Source organism: Dendronephthya gigantea, unplaced genomic scaffold (genome assembly GCF_004324835.1).
Source record: "Dendronephthya gigantea isolate DGI-Jeju-01 unplaced genomic scaffold, DenGig_1.0 000000F, whole genome shotgun sequence".
NCBI classification, from domain to species: Eukaryota; Metazoa; Cnidaria; class Anthozoa; order Malacalcyonacea; family Nephtheidae; genus Dendronephthya; species Dendronephthya gigantea.
The window spans coordinates 5,595,996-5,608,230 of record NW_021163010.1 but is presented as its reverse complement, the minus strand read 5'-3'; the positions used below and the strand labels follow the sequence as shown (position 1 = coordinate 5,608,230).

At 36.7% G+C, this 12,235-nt stretch overlaps 1 protein-coding gene across 2 annotated transcripts in view; it reads right to left on the bottom strand.

Annotated features, from left to right (window-relative positions):
- LOC114522606 (collagen alpha-1(I) chain-like) overlaps positions 1-12,235 on the bottom strand; it is a 30,211-nt gene that overhangs the window by 9,022 nt on the left and 8,954 nt on the right. Inside the window, exons 1-33 of one of the 2 annotated variants that reach the window (XM_028543350.1) lie at positions 11,655-11,903; positions 10,018-10,049; positions 8,407-8,460; positions 8,021-8,104; positions 7,696-7,770; positions 7,476-7,520; positions 7,321-7,374; positions 7,154-7,207; positions 6,918-6,971; positions 6,669-6,722; positions 6,458-6,511; positions 6,304-6,348; positions 6,024-6,077; positions 5,818-5,862; positions 5,538-5,735; positions 5,068-5,121; positions 4,699-4,743; positions 4,513-4,566; positions 4,191-4,244; positions 3,768-3,821; positions 3,643-3,696; positions 3,331-3,384; positions 2,907-2,951; positions 2,610-2,663; positions 2,334-2,432; positions 2,173-2,226; positions 1,995-2,048; positions 1,797-1,850; positions 1,577-1,630; positions 1,356-1,400; positions 997-1,041; positions 597-650; positions 254-361 (exon numbers count right to left, since the gene is read on the bottom strand). In XM_028543350.1, coding sequence (XP_028399151.1) covers positions 254-361; positions 597-650; positions 997-1,041; positions 1,356-1,400; positions 1,577-1,630; positions 1,797-1,850; positions 1,995-2,048; positions 2,173-2,226; positions 2,334-2,432; positions 2,610-2,663; positions 2,907-2,951; positions 3,331-3,384; positions 3,643-3,696; positions 3,768-3,821; positions 4,191-4,244; positions 4,513-4,566; positions 4,699-4,743; positions 5,068-5,121; positions 5,538-5,735; positions 5,818-5,862; positions 6,024-6,077; positions 6,304-6,348; positions 6,458-6,511; positions 6,669-6,722; positions 6,918-6,971; positions 7,154-7,207; positions 7,321-7,374; positions 7,476-7,520; positions 7,696-7,770; positions 8,021-8,104; positions 8,407-8,460; positions 10,018-10,049; positions 11,655-11,718 — 2,001 coding nt within the window. In that variant the 5' untranslated portion in view covers positions 11,719-11,903. Of the gene's footprint in view, positions 1-253; positions 362-596; positions 651-996; positions 1,042-1,355; positions 1,401-1,576; positions 1,631-1,796; positions 1,851-1,994; positions 2,049-2,172; positions 2,227-2,333; positions 2,433-2,609; positions 2,664-2,906; positions 2,952-3,330; positions 3,385-3,642; positions 3,697-3,767; positions 3,822-4,190; positions 4,245-4,512; positions 4,567-4,698; positions 4,744-5,067; positions 5,122-5,537; positions 5,736-5,817; positions 5,863-6,023; positions 6,078-6,303; positions 6,349-6,457; positions 6,512-6,668; positions 6,723-6,917; positions 6,972-7,153; positions 7,208-7,320; positions 7,375-7,475; positions 7,521-7,695; positions 7,771-8,020; positions 8,105-8,406; positions 8,461-10,017; positions 10,050-11,654; positions 11,904-12,235 lie in introns of those variants that run through there. The other variant, XM_028543345.1, reaches the window with a different exon arrangement.

Sequence of the window (12,235 nt, the reverse complement as noted above, 5' to 3'; positions counted from 1 at the left end):
TTATGTTATTTCATAATAAAAAAGTGTACTCTTAAAGAGTCACTTAATTATAATCAGCAGCATTTAGTAAAACCACATTGGTTGCTGTATTTGAAACAATAGCAAACATCAATTGCCAAATTAACGAAGTGCCATGTACATTATAAAGACATTTCACTGCAATAAAAATCATTAAAACCCCTGAGATTACCAAAAACGGAATAATACAACGCCTATGTGAGCTGCCTTAGTATTTTGACACATTGTCAGGTACCTTGCCGCCCTTCTCTCCGTTTTCGCCGGGAAGACCGGGTACACCTGGAAGACCGACTGGACCACGACGTCCCATCATGCCAGGAGGTCCCATTGCACCTTCAGGTCCCTAAATATCAAAATTACTTTTTAACATTTCGTACAAAAGATATAAACAACGCAAGGTGACATTTCAATAATTTATCATTGAATTGAAATTGTTACTGAGCATCTACTGTTGTAAAGTATTTGGAATTTGGAGCAAGGCAAGATTATACACTTCTAGATCTCAAACTCAGGTGGGCATTCACATCAACGAGTGAAAAAAAAATATGATAATGACTCAAGATGGACTACACACTCACAGGTTGGCCATCAGCACCAGCTTCACCGAGTGCACCAGGTTTTCCAGGTTGACCCTAGAGAACAGCATGCAACAACAACAAAAACGTTTCAAAACTATTTTCCTGAAAATCGTCAAAATAAGAAAGGTTTGGATTAAAGGAAATAAAATAGTAATAAAAAATTCCAATAAAAAGCCAGATAATTGGTCAGTGCCCTTGAAGGACGAAGTAATCCTGAATAGAGGTTTTTCAGCCTTGTTTTTACCATCTTACTTGTTATAGTCAAGTGCACTTACATGTACCCTCTACCTTTGCATGCGTCATGTAGCGGGACTCGGTTCTGGCTTAAGACCGCCCAAGGAAACGTGCCTTGTAATAAATCGTTAGGAGCAATATGCAAGCAAATGAAGTATAATCTTACCGCAAATCCAGCTGCACCTTGTTCTCCAGATTCTCCTTGTGCTCCCTAGGAAGGAAATAGTTTAAAAAATACACTGTATAGTGTATATAACACCCTAACTTTCCTTCTAGAACCCAGAACGGTGCGGATGTAAAATTGCGATGTAAATTGATGACAACTCAAGTCCTACATATATTAAACTGAGTGCACTGAACGTTTTAGAACAATCACTAAAAATTAATGAAATTATGATATACGAGTAAAAAAAATCGATTCATTTGGTTGTTTGAAATGTATCATAAAGTCATGCCAGCAGATACGAATATACATTTATAACATCCTCTAATGATAAAATTATTCTTAGTATGTAATTAACTTACCTGTTCACCCCGCTTGCCAGGTTGACCATCTGCCCCTTGGTAACCCTATAGTCAGAAAAACAGTACGCTCGTGTTATCACTTTTAATAAAGCTATAAAGCTAAAATTATTTTTTTGTTATCTTTAGCATTGGTATCATTAACCCCATTGTTAACATGGGAAAAGATTTGACCCACTTTTAGGTGAAGGGGTAGATTAATATAACAGATGTTCTCTACTTACCTTGCTTCCAGCAGGCCCAACAGCACCTTGTAGACCTTGTTCACCACGCTCACCCTGGTACAAAATGCATTCAATTAGTCATTCACGTGATTAGTCTTTCAGTATAACCACATGTATTATTCCATTATCCTTACATTGACACATAGTAAAATAGAACATATGTAATGAAGAGTGATGCATCTCAATATCCCATGCTACACATTTTAAAATTTAAATTCACCTGAGCTCCTTGAGGTCCAGTATCTCCAGCCAAACCTGGCTCCCCATCAGCACCCTGTATTCATAAAAGTAAGAAACGAGTTTGGCGAACTCAATGAACTTACAACTGCTCCACCCCCCTCCTTATCTGCTATGATCAGCTGCTATATATATATAATGCACTACGCATAAATGTGTACATTGGAAGGAAAGAGCTTACATCTTCGCCATCATTTCCAGGACGTCCCTGAGCCCCTTGCACGCCGCGATCACCCTAAAATATATAATGAGAGAAATCACAATCTGCCCAGACAATGATGTCTAAATGAAGATTCACTTAGACCAAAAATTATATTCAGGTTGACAGCTGTTATGAATGGAATTAAAAAAGTACTAACCTTCTCTCCTTTAGGACCATCTGCACCAACATCACCTTCGATACCTTGAGAGCCCTAGAGGATTATTAATATAAAATCAATCAGTGTATCAGTTGATCAACATAATACGAAGAATGACGTTGAAATTGGTAGTTTAATTAGAAAGACGGTCAATATCTAACCTGTTCTCCTTTGTTACCAGTAGGACCAGCGGGACCTTGAGGCCCTGCTTGACCTGCTACACCTGGGGGTCCAACTTGGCCGGTATTTCCAGCAGCACCCTAAGATTCAACACAATATATATATAATATATATATATATATATATATATATATATTAAAAGATCAAAAACATTCTATAATTCTACTCACTGATTCCAATTAATACTCATAAATAACCCTGCTGACAAAGATTACCTGTAACCAGCATTCTATTGGTAAAAAAACTTTAATGCTCACCTGGCTACCAGGCTTTCCATCAACACCATTTTGTCCAGTAGGACCTGGGGGTCCCTAAAAATGAAACAAAGAAACCAATCAATTATAGTTTTCAAATTGTCAATAAGGTAAAATTCGATGCCTGCAAAGTGCTAACTACTGTATGGTTATCACTGATTTGCCCACAACAATTCTAACAATAGGATTCATTTATTTATAAAACTGACCTAGATCTTTAATCTTTGTGTAAGCCTATTCTAAACCTTTTACCTCAATTTGGTGTTCTATTGAAATTGATTGAAATTTGTTCATACTTACACGACCACCCCGCGAACCCTTTGGCCCAGCTGCACCATCTTTGCCCTAAAAATATTTTGTTGAGATGATAAAGTTGTGTCAAATTCTCAACAAGGCCCTTAAACTGTGTAAGTTGGGGAGAACAGTGTAGGAATTTAGAACCACTGTGTTTTTTTACTAAAATGATGTACTCTTAGAAGCCTTAAAATACTGAAGTATTATGTAACATTTTACTATTCATTTACTAGCAGAATGCCGTCGTTCTACAGATACAGTATACATTTGCCTATACAGTGCGACAAGATAACTTCAGGTAAAGCTGCATCTAACTATTAAAAATCCATGTGGACATATGGAACCAGGCCAATTCACATAATAGGCTATTCAATTAATTCTTGAATTATCAAGGTACAATTAACGCACAAGCAATTTTATATTTCATTACCCTGGCTCCTTTCTGTCCATTATCTCCACGCCCTCCTGGAAGACCTTGATCACCCTAAAAGGACCATCAATTCACCCTTCATCACCACAAATTTCAAATATTAATACTTGTTATCATGTTTATAAATGTTAACAACCAAGCTCCCAGATGAAGACACAGCATACACTTAAGTTATATTTGTACTTGCAGAGAAAATACATGAATTACTTACTTTTGAGAATCTCTCTAAAAAATTTTCATACCCTGTGTATGTTTAGGGTTATGACTACTTGCCAACTATAAATAATAAATCATTATACTGAAAATATGTACCTTAGGTCCAGTAGGTCCTGTACGTCCCAATGCACCAGCAAAGCCTGGATCACCCTATAAAATATCACTTTGAACATAAATATTCAATAATATGTTCATAAATTACATAACTTAAGTATATTTACCTTAACTCCTGAAGGACCAGGTGCACCTTGACGCCCTGTTCTTCCTGGGGGACCCTAGAAATATATAATGATATTGAATCACTATCAATTATATATGTATACACCTGATTTTTGTGTAAAAATCACAGTCAAGTAAAGGGGCCTACTAAAAACCGCCCGAGAGTACAGAAAAACCGCCCAAGACTTAGAATGTAAAATGTTAAACATCGGTCTCAGTTCTGATAGTGTAAACATTTTTCTTATCTAGCCTTATCCTAATTCTAAATAAAATACACTTTATTTTGTATGTTTTGTGTGGTCAGAGATATAAACAAACACTCCTGAAGTTCCTATAATATTACCATAATGGGAAGATTAGCTATTTGCCATACATTAGTTAGAGGAAACATGAAACCCATTCAATATTAAATTTTAGTCACTTACAGATTTTCCACTGACACCAGGATCACCTTGGTTTCCAGGTGGGCCGGGTAATCCCTGTTAATGATAAAATTAACAAATGGTAAAAGTCATTTAGACAGCATTTCTGCAAGTTTTAGTCAAAAAGAGGTTGATACTAAGGGAAACTATAATACTAGTGAAAATAGTATGAGTATGATAACAAAAGATATTTGAGATAACATAGCTAATTAGGGTGAGAGAACAATGGCATAAAGCATTGCTAAAAACAAAAACAGCTGTCCCTATTAAAAACAGCTCAATAATAAAACATGTCAGTAGCCAAAGTGGAAAAAACTAATTCTACCTGATTTCCTTTAGGTCCGACTGGACCTGCAAGTCCGCTTTGTCCGTTGCGACCCTAGAGATATAGAAATCATTATATTGACTACCATTTCTTCTTCAGTATATTTATGTAGCAAATTATGAAATGTAGGGTTCTTTAAAGTACATAAGCTCAATCCTTTATTCAGGTCAAGCATGCAAGACTCACCCTTTCTCCACGTGCACCAGATGTTCCAGGTGGACCAGGGGGACCCTAAATTGACATAGTAAGTGAGAAAGCAAGTAATGGGATAATTCTTTCAGTGTAATGCTAATTTCCTTCTTACCATTAACAATCTAAAACTCCTATGCAAATGCCTACAGTAGGTACACCTCAAAATTGGTAATCCAATGCTATCACTGTTTATAGAATAGCAAGTTTGCAATAAAGAAAAGTTCCAATTACACAATTATCTTTTCACTGGGAGGAAGTACATAGTTAAAACAAGTGTCACTAAATTCTACCTTGTTACAATTCTACCTTGTTAAAAGGAATATGCCTGAGTTTTTAAATAGCAGGTATGAAAACACAACTTACAGGACTGCCAGGGCTTCCTTGGTATCCAGTTGGTCCAGGTTCTCCAATGCCACCCTAAAGCAAAGTGGTAAACACATTAAAGTAAACCATCTTTGTACACATTAACAGAGAATTTTGCTTTAATTGGCTATTGTACATGTGTGAAAGATTTGCTTAGTGGGATACAACAAACAATATTTTGCAAACTTCTTTAGTATGTGCTGCTACAAAAGTGCCCCTTCATAAAAACCTGCTCTCACCCTCTTTTGCCCTCACATTGGTCCAGCAACCCTGACCAGTTATGTACAACTTGTATACAAGAAAACCTCTCAATGCAGTTGCACCTGCAGAACCACATTTCATGACAAATCATTGTGACTTGAAACACCTGGACTGTTCTTTTGTGCCCAGCATGTATTACCATTGTTATACTTAGCTTGCAAGTACTACTCATCGAGTACAGTCTGTGACATTATTGAAGAGTCACTTACCCGATCTCCCTTGGCTCCAGGGCCACCTTGCACACCTTCAGCCCCACGTGCACCTTTGGAACCTTTGCTGCCTCTTGGGCCTGTATCACCAATTCGTCCTTGATTTCCAGGATTTCCAACTATTCCAGTTTCTCCCTTTTCACCATTTGCACCGGGGGCACCAGGACTACCTGGGATACCAGGTGAACCAGATGGACCCTATTATAATGAACATTTCATTCATAAAAGTAATAATTCACATAATAATGCATGTGGCAAGGTGAATAGTATAGGAACATACCTGTCCACCAGGTGGCCCAGAAACACCAGCCAATCCACTAGCACCCTATGTAAATAAAAACTTTTTACAGCTCACAAATGAAAATTTTTACATGTTTCAACTCACATTACACTGCTCACATTACAGCTGCATTCATTCATATGCAAATATATATCAAATACATCATATATCAATATACTCTTACTAAAACAGCAATTTTTATATACCTGAGGACCCTTGACTCCTTGCGCACCCTTAGAACCAGGCTGACCAGGCTGGCCCTGTTTTCAAATAAGACATTAAATGGCATGGGTAAAATTGTAGATATACACAGATGGAAAAACGACGGTAATATCATATTACCATATCCAATATTGCCTAGCTCAAAATGGTTAGCTAGATTCAAAATAATTATAATTGTATACATGCTCTTTATTGAAGAACTGCTATTTTCTACTGCTGTGAATATTAATATAAAACAAGCAACAAAAATCAAAAGGAACATACAGGCTGTCCATCTCTTCCATCTTTTCCAGGGTCACCAGGTTCCCCCTAAACATGAAAAGGGTTGACAAATTGAATATATATATACCTAGGTTGATTGCAGAGAATTACATAGATTGATAAATTAAACATAACACAATGAGCAATTAGTACTCACATTATCCCCGGGCATGCCTTGTTCACCTGCATCACCAACAGCACCAGTTTGACCCTAGTTAAAAGAATACAAAATTTATATATAGTAAATATGTAGAAACATTAATTTCTATGCAAGAATTCCTCATTCGTTAGGCTATTGCAAAAACAATGGGTGTGAATGCAGTTAAGTAAATAGGGTAAATAAGTACAATAATTCAATATGTACTTACACGTTCTCCTTTAGAGCCTTGTAGACCTTGTCGGCCTTGTCTCCCTTGAGGCCCCTAAGATAATATACATTGACAATTTTAACTACATTTGTTTAGAATAGTTTTAACACATACCTGTGAAGGCAGGGTTGGAATCAGTGGGGTAAATGTACAATTTTTCTTGATATTATCTAGACAGTTTTACCTGCGGCATCAGTCATTTGTGCAAGCAAAATCATATATACATAAATATACTCTACATAAATATACCTGAGGACCATCAAGACCACCTTCACCTACAGAACCTGGATCACCAGCGGGACCCTAAATTAGTGAAAAAATGTTACACAATGTAAACTACAACCTGTACTGTGAAAGTAATAGTACGCTCAAGCTCAGTTTTGACTAAATGATGATGTACTACACTGTTTTACTGTTCCAGTTCAATGTACAACACCTCTAGGCAGGATAGTTCTATTGGCAAATTTGACAAAGTCAATACATACTCGTTCTCCAGGTGTTCCATCACGACCTTTTACACCTTTCAGACCTGGTTGTCCCTAGATAGTTAGAATATATAGTTGTATTTGTATATAATTATAATGTCAATTTATTAGTAGAGTGTTCTGTGTACTATATTGAATTCCAAATAAAAATAATGCCTAATACATACAGGATCTCCACTTGCACCAGCCTCTCCAGGTATACCAGGGTCACCTCGGTTACCCTAAAATAAAAAAAATAAGACCTTTACTTATAAAACCCTTAGTTCTATGGCCTTAGTACATAGAAAGTATGCATTAACACCAAATATTTGCATTACAGTACCTCTCGACCAGGGGGGCCAGATCTTCCAGGGGGACCAGGAGGACCCTAAATAATACAATGTTGAAGTTAACTGCATTGTACATGTCCAAATAGATGAAGCACAACTACATGTAAAATTTGTCACAAATAGCATGTATTATCGCACATACAACCTTCTTTACAACCATGTTTGTTGTGTGGGCTGTACATACGATATAGTTTATATCTGTTGTTTACTTACTGCTGGGCCAGCTGGACCAGGAATGTATTGATACTCGTTAGGTCCAGGACCTTTACCACGATCATCATCAGCAGGCTAAAAAATAAAGTAACTATCAGAACATCGATATTTTGAAGATGTCACACAAAACACAACCTTCTCCTATCAGGTCAGTCTTTATTTTTCAATTTTTAATTATTCCTTATTTTTCCATATTTACTGTACAAAAAGGGGTGGGGAAAATACTTAAATTTTGCAAGGTTAATGTGAAGAAATTGCTTTTACATCTAGAACCTGCTAGATATAATAATTTTAATGGCATGATATGAGATTGAATAGTACTAACATTAAAAGCTACGCCTGGTCCAGGTGGGCCTGGTCGGCCTCCATCACCTGGGTCACCATCTGGGCCTGGTCCACCGGTGGGACCCTAGAAAAATGTAATCATATATATAGTAATTAACGTAAAAGGCAATAACAGAAATATCCTGGGTATAATTTAACACTTTGAAAGGAATGATAACAGTTATAGAATATGCATGCAAATAGTAGAAAACTTATGAGGAAATACAAAAAAATTAACACACTCAACAACATTGTCATCAAGCGTAAGTTCAGTCGCCATTTTTGGTCACAGGAAATTCCTTACAAAAATAGCATGTGTACCACTGTACTCTTTTGTCTGGTTTGATCTGAACAAGATCTTTAGGATGCATGTTTTCCAATACTCACCCTTATTCCTGGTGGACCTTGCCTTCCTGGATCACCTGGAAAACCATTAGGTCCCTAAATAAGATAAGACCTATGTAGTAAAATTTTTAAAAACAACATTTAGAAACATAACAATTGCTTGTTCGCATAAATGAACTGTTCATAGGTTTTTGTTGATATTTTTCAATATGTAGCCATGGCCAGTTGGCCCAGTGCCAATGGCGTTATTGAAAACAATCATCGCAGAAAATGTGGTATAACAACTGTCTGAAAAAAACAAAACAAAAAATTTTTCAACCATGCCTGTTAGGAGTAAAGGCCTTCATCAGGTGCATTCCTTTGACAGAACTCACAGAAGTTATTTTTGTCTATTTTAGGCAGTTGTTCTATCATATTTGATGCGAAGTTGTTCGAAAACGCTGCCACCTGTGCAGCCATGCCCTTCCTTACTATCTTATGTATATAAGCCCTTAGAAGTTGAATAATGTTTCAGAAGAAAGTTAGCCAAGGATGAATATGAATTAGTACAGAAACGGATCCAACATTTGCGTAAGAATAAATCGTCCTGAACGTTTGTTTCACATTTTATGTGATATCTCAGTATGACAGTATCAAATGTTAGTTACGTAATTACCATGAGCTGGAGTCATACCTATATAATTACATAATTATTAAATATCATGGGAGCTATTGGTATTTGATATAATTGTTTTATATCAATATCATAGCCAGATATCATTATAAAAATGCGCAAACCTTTATGAAATTCTCGTCACAAATTTTCATTTTGCTAGCTATCTCATTCACTTGCTGAATTTTTTTCGTATACAAGCTGATATAACAATACAGTGAGTACTAAGCTTTCTAGGTCATTCATATCTAACAAATGCATCAAAAAAACGGACGGAAAACTTAATTCTCTCGATTATTATAAGACATTACTTATTTTTCAAAGATATGCATGTGTGTAACCTTAATTGTCATCCAATGAAAATTGCGTCGAGACTGCGGTGAAAGCTGACAATGTCTCATTATTTCAATTTGCGTGTTTTAGATATTGCGTGCTGCATTGTACCACTGACACTACTGTGTTGCAGTTGCACAGTGCTGCTGAAAAGTAGTATTATACCAGGAAAACAGAGGTCACCACAAATCAGCGTTTTACTAAAGGCCCGTACAGGTGGGCTAGTTTTCTTTAACAAGTTTCCTTGCCAAGTTTAATTTGCTTGTGTGTACGCGAAAAAATTTTCCTTGACAAGGAGCCTTGTTCAAAAGCTAGTCATGTCAGCTTTTCAAGAAGGAAACTGCGCACCAATATCTTCGAGCCAGTTGAGCGGTTTTTGGAGGTTTTATCTTTTCTGTTTGTTTTGAGATTCGATCGTATATCACATTGTCGTAAATATACTCGACATATATATTACCGTAAAACTTAATTGTCAAGAAAAACTTGTCACGGCAAACTTGTTGGCCACACACACGAGCAAGTGAACTGATCAAGAAAACTTGTCAAGGAAAACTTGCCCGTCTGTACGGGGCACAAAGATAACCCTGATAACTAGTAAATAAATCTTGAAGTGTTGTAGCACTGAAGTACAATTAAGTAAGTTTAAGGTAACATTGAGAAATACATACTGGTGGGCCTTTTGGTCCTTTAGGTCCCTTCCCTATGAAAAAATAAAAAAATCGACATTGTCAGTTGAAAATTACTTAAACAAGGTCATTGTATTTGTATAATCGTTTCCTTAGGACGGGCGTTTCGTTGTTAAGATTAATGATTCACTTCATGGAACTATTCCACGACAGTATTTTCACTTTATTCAAAGTATTTTGCGATAAATAATAACATCACGGAACATGACTGCTGTCTGCTGTTTTATACTAATACAATTTGTCGGAATAAAGGTTGTATGTAACTGTTAGTTAGAGCATGTTCACACGATCCAATTTATGTGGGAATCATTTTACTTGCAATAAATGCCTTTTAGTTGACTTGTAGTTGTAATGTAAGCAAACCTAGTAATAGCAACGCCGCATTTAAATTAAACAGGCCGCATTCTGTATGTACCTACGGTATGTCAGAGGTGAATGGGATCAGACTACATAAGATCGTATCGAACAGAACTTAATTGTTACATCGTCGTAAAACTAGGTATAACGTTCCATCAATCTGCCATAAGATTTTTAACACGTAGCTTACTCGTAAATAAAAAAGGGGAAATTTCCCTGTTATGCCCCTATAAAAATGGACGAGGAGCTATTTTTTAAATTTGCCTTGGCTTGGCAACAACACAATTAAAAACCCATTCTTCAAGTCATACAGATTTTCGAAGCTAGTAGGTTCTGAGAAGTCATTGAATTCGCGACTTCAGTAGAAAAAGCTCGGCATGCACATGGTAAATGCCAATTACATTGCCTTTGGACTGTAAATCCACACACTATTCTGTGACCTTATTTGAGATTACCATATAGGAACTATAGCCACAAGGTACAAGTTTCCGGTATCGGAGCTTCAACCACGAGCGTAAAGTGCACACAGCAAGTCAGCAACACATATCTTAGATAATTTAACATTGCAGTGTAAATAGGCTTTTAGAGTCGTAAGAAACAAAAAGTTTTTGTTTTTGTTTCGACACACGCCGTCGTGGTCATTTCATGTTTCAAGATCTACATGTGATTCTACAATTCGGATTAAATTTACGTATGACCGGTCAAAGGACGCGTCCACAACAAGGACGCATTCATGAGTAGGAGATATTCGTTTGCGCAAACTGTGCGCGAACACGGATATACAATTTATATAACGCTTTGAATTATTGCATTTGTCCCACAATGAACAAAGATATAAAGGACATGGCTGCAACATTCCATACAATAAAACAATGTTTGAAATGCTCCAGACATATTTTTATTACTAATATAATGAATATACAGCACGATTTTGATAGTCCCGACAGAACGTATGCCCTCACAGTCTCTAGATACATATTTCTCTAGCAATGAAGCTATAACATAAACCAACGCAAATCTATACCGCAGCTATAAGCCCATAATTTATATATCAAAAGAGGATTTTTTGCAATTTTATATAAACTCATACCGCGCGTTTTAAAAGAATGCGCGCATTGGCATACGGCACGAATGCATATTGTAACAGACTGTTTATAATGATAAAGATATAAACATGAGCGCAATAACAAAATAATGAGGAATACGATGTTTATCGTGAATTGATCAAACTAGGAGCATATTTAGTAAACATCTTTTCTTACCATCTTGCGAGGCCACCAAAGTGACGGCTAACACCAGTACTGCGAAAGTACTAAGAACTCTCATCGCTTCAACTGGAAGCCAAACTGTTCCTCAGGTAAATGCAAATCCTTTTCGATAAAAGGTAAGGCGTAAAGAGGGACGACTAGCGACCAGTTAGAGAACAATCGCGTGTGACTAGGACACTGAAATCAGCCGTGCTAAACCAAGCCAGCCAATCGGTGTTACCTATGAATGGCTGCGTTCAGTCTGCGTCGACAGTCAGGGCGCTGACATGGATATCAAATGAATAACTGCATTGTTCCGCATGAAGCATTCGCTTGTATTTAATAATATTAACCAGATCATGAATCTATTATACTCAGTTTAGAGTCTCATCACGTTAAATCCTCACGCAATGCTAAGCGCAGGGTATAAAATATCTTTTCTATATCTCGCGCAAAGAAAAAACGAAGAAAAATGAAGCCAAGGAGCATATATTTTTCAAGAATGCGTTCCAAAAATATGACAGCGGGTTAGGTCAAATGAGCCGATTATTGTCAATGATTACAAATAATATCTGTCTAACCCCAGGACACAGGAA